Raw genomic sequence first — 1,235 nt, forward strand, 5'->3', positions numbered from 1 at the left:
TTACCCACACATGACTCTGATAACACATGGCTATTACAGTTAGAATAAATTTACACAGAGACACAGTTTAACTTACAGGGTATCTGGAGTAAAACATTTGTTTAAAAATCTCCACAGACCTAAAGTTGTTCAAGTCTTCAGAAGGATCACATACCTACGGGGCTACCTGGAACAGCTGAAGGCGGCTGTGACGATGGAATTGCACTTGAAGGTTTGTCAAAATCCAGAATAGACTCCTAAAGATAAGATTTTTAAATAAATCATTCATGACGTTGCCCAGAGTTCATTAGCTATAGATATCTAGCTAAAGCTATAGGTATTTAGCTAATAATTATCTCAAAATGTCAAAAACTTGGTCTTCATAGAAAAAGAAATTTAGAGTTAAAAACTAAAGGTAGAGTAACTGTCAAACCTTAAGGTTGTGTAAGGTGTTAAAACTACAAAGAGCAATTTGAAGGCCTAACTTGGAAAAGAAACTCCTAATCTGAGGTCTTAACCTATGATCCTAGTCATTCTTATGTGGAGTCTTTTTTTTTTTTACTCTATTGCCCTGGGTAGAGTGCTGTGGTGTCATAGCTCACACCAACCTCAAACTCTTGGGCTCACAAGATCTTCTTGCCTTAGTTTGTTCTATTTTTAGTAGAGACAGGTCTCATTCTTGCTCAAGCTGGTCTCGGACTCCTGAGCTCAGGCAATCCACCTGCCTCAGCCTCCTAGAGTGCTAGGATTACAGGTGTAAACTGCTACAACCAGCCATGAACTCTTATTTTTATTATACTCAACCAGTCAAGAGTACATTTTCTCTCAGCCACTTGCTAGTTCATGTCATTACATACTCTCATGATGAGAAACCATTCTCATCTATCTGCCTGTCTTAATTATCCCAGAAAAGTTCCCAACATTTTGCATACTTAAGCTACACGCTGCAGCGAGAAGTTTAGTTCTTTTGTTTATCTTCCACTAATGTAAAGGGGTAGGCAATTCCTTCGTTGTGCAAATAAGTGGAAGGTTGGAGGCTAAACAACTAGGTGGTAAGTGGCAGGACTGGGATTTAAACCCAGGCCTAAATCCAAAGCTCAAGTTGTTTTTACTAAACAAAAATTACTCGAATTCTGTTAAAGAGTCTATATCACACAATTAAACATACTATATCACACAATTTAACATTTAAGTACTGACTTAACACAAGTTTACAATCTTCTGCAACTGCACTATAAATTTCTTTTTTTTTTTTT

General features: G+C 37.2%; 1 protein-coding gene across 1 annotated transcript in view; it reads right to left on the minus strand.

Annotated features, from left to right (window-relative positions):
* CAPRIN2 (caprin family member 2) overlaps positions 1-1,235 on the minus strand; it is a 28,926-nt gene that overhangs the window by 17,786 nt on the left and 9,905 nt on the right. The window contains exon 6 of the mRNA XM_023514725.1: positions 155-236. Within this exon, the coding sequence (XP_023370493.1) occupies positions 155-236 (82 nt within the window). The remainder of the gene's footprint in view (positions 1-154; positions 237-1,235) is intronic.

Source organism: Otolemur garnettii, unplaced genomic scaffold (genome assembly GCF_000181295.1).
Source record: "Otolemur garnettii isolate 467f Iridium unplaced genomic scaffold, OtoGar3 scaffold00057, whole genome shotgun sequence".
NCBI lineage: Eukaryota > Metazoa > Chordata > Mammalia > Primates > Galagidae > Otolemur > Otolemur garnettii.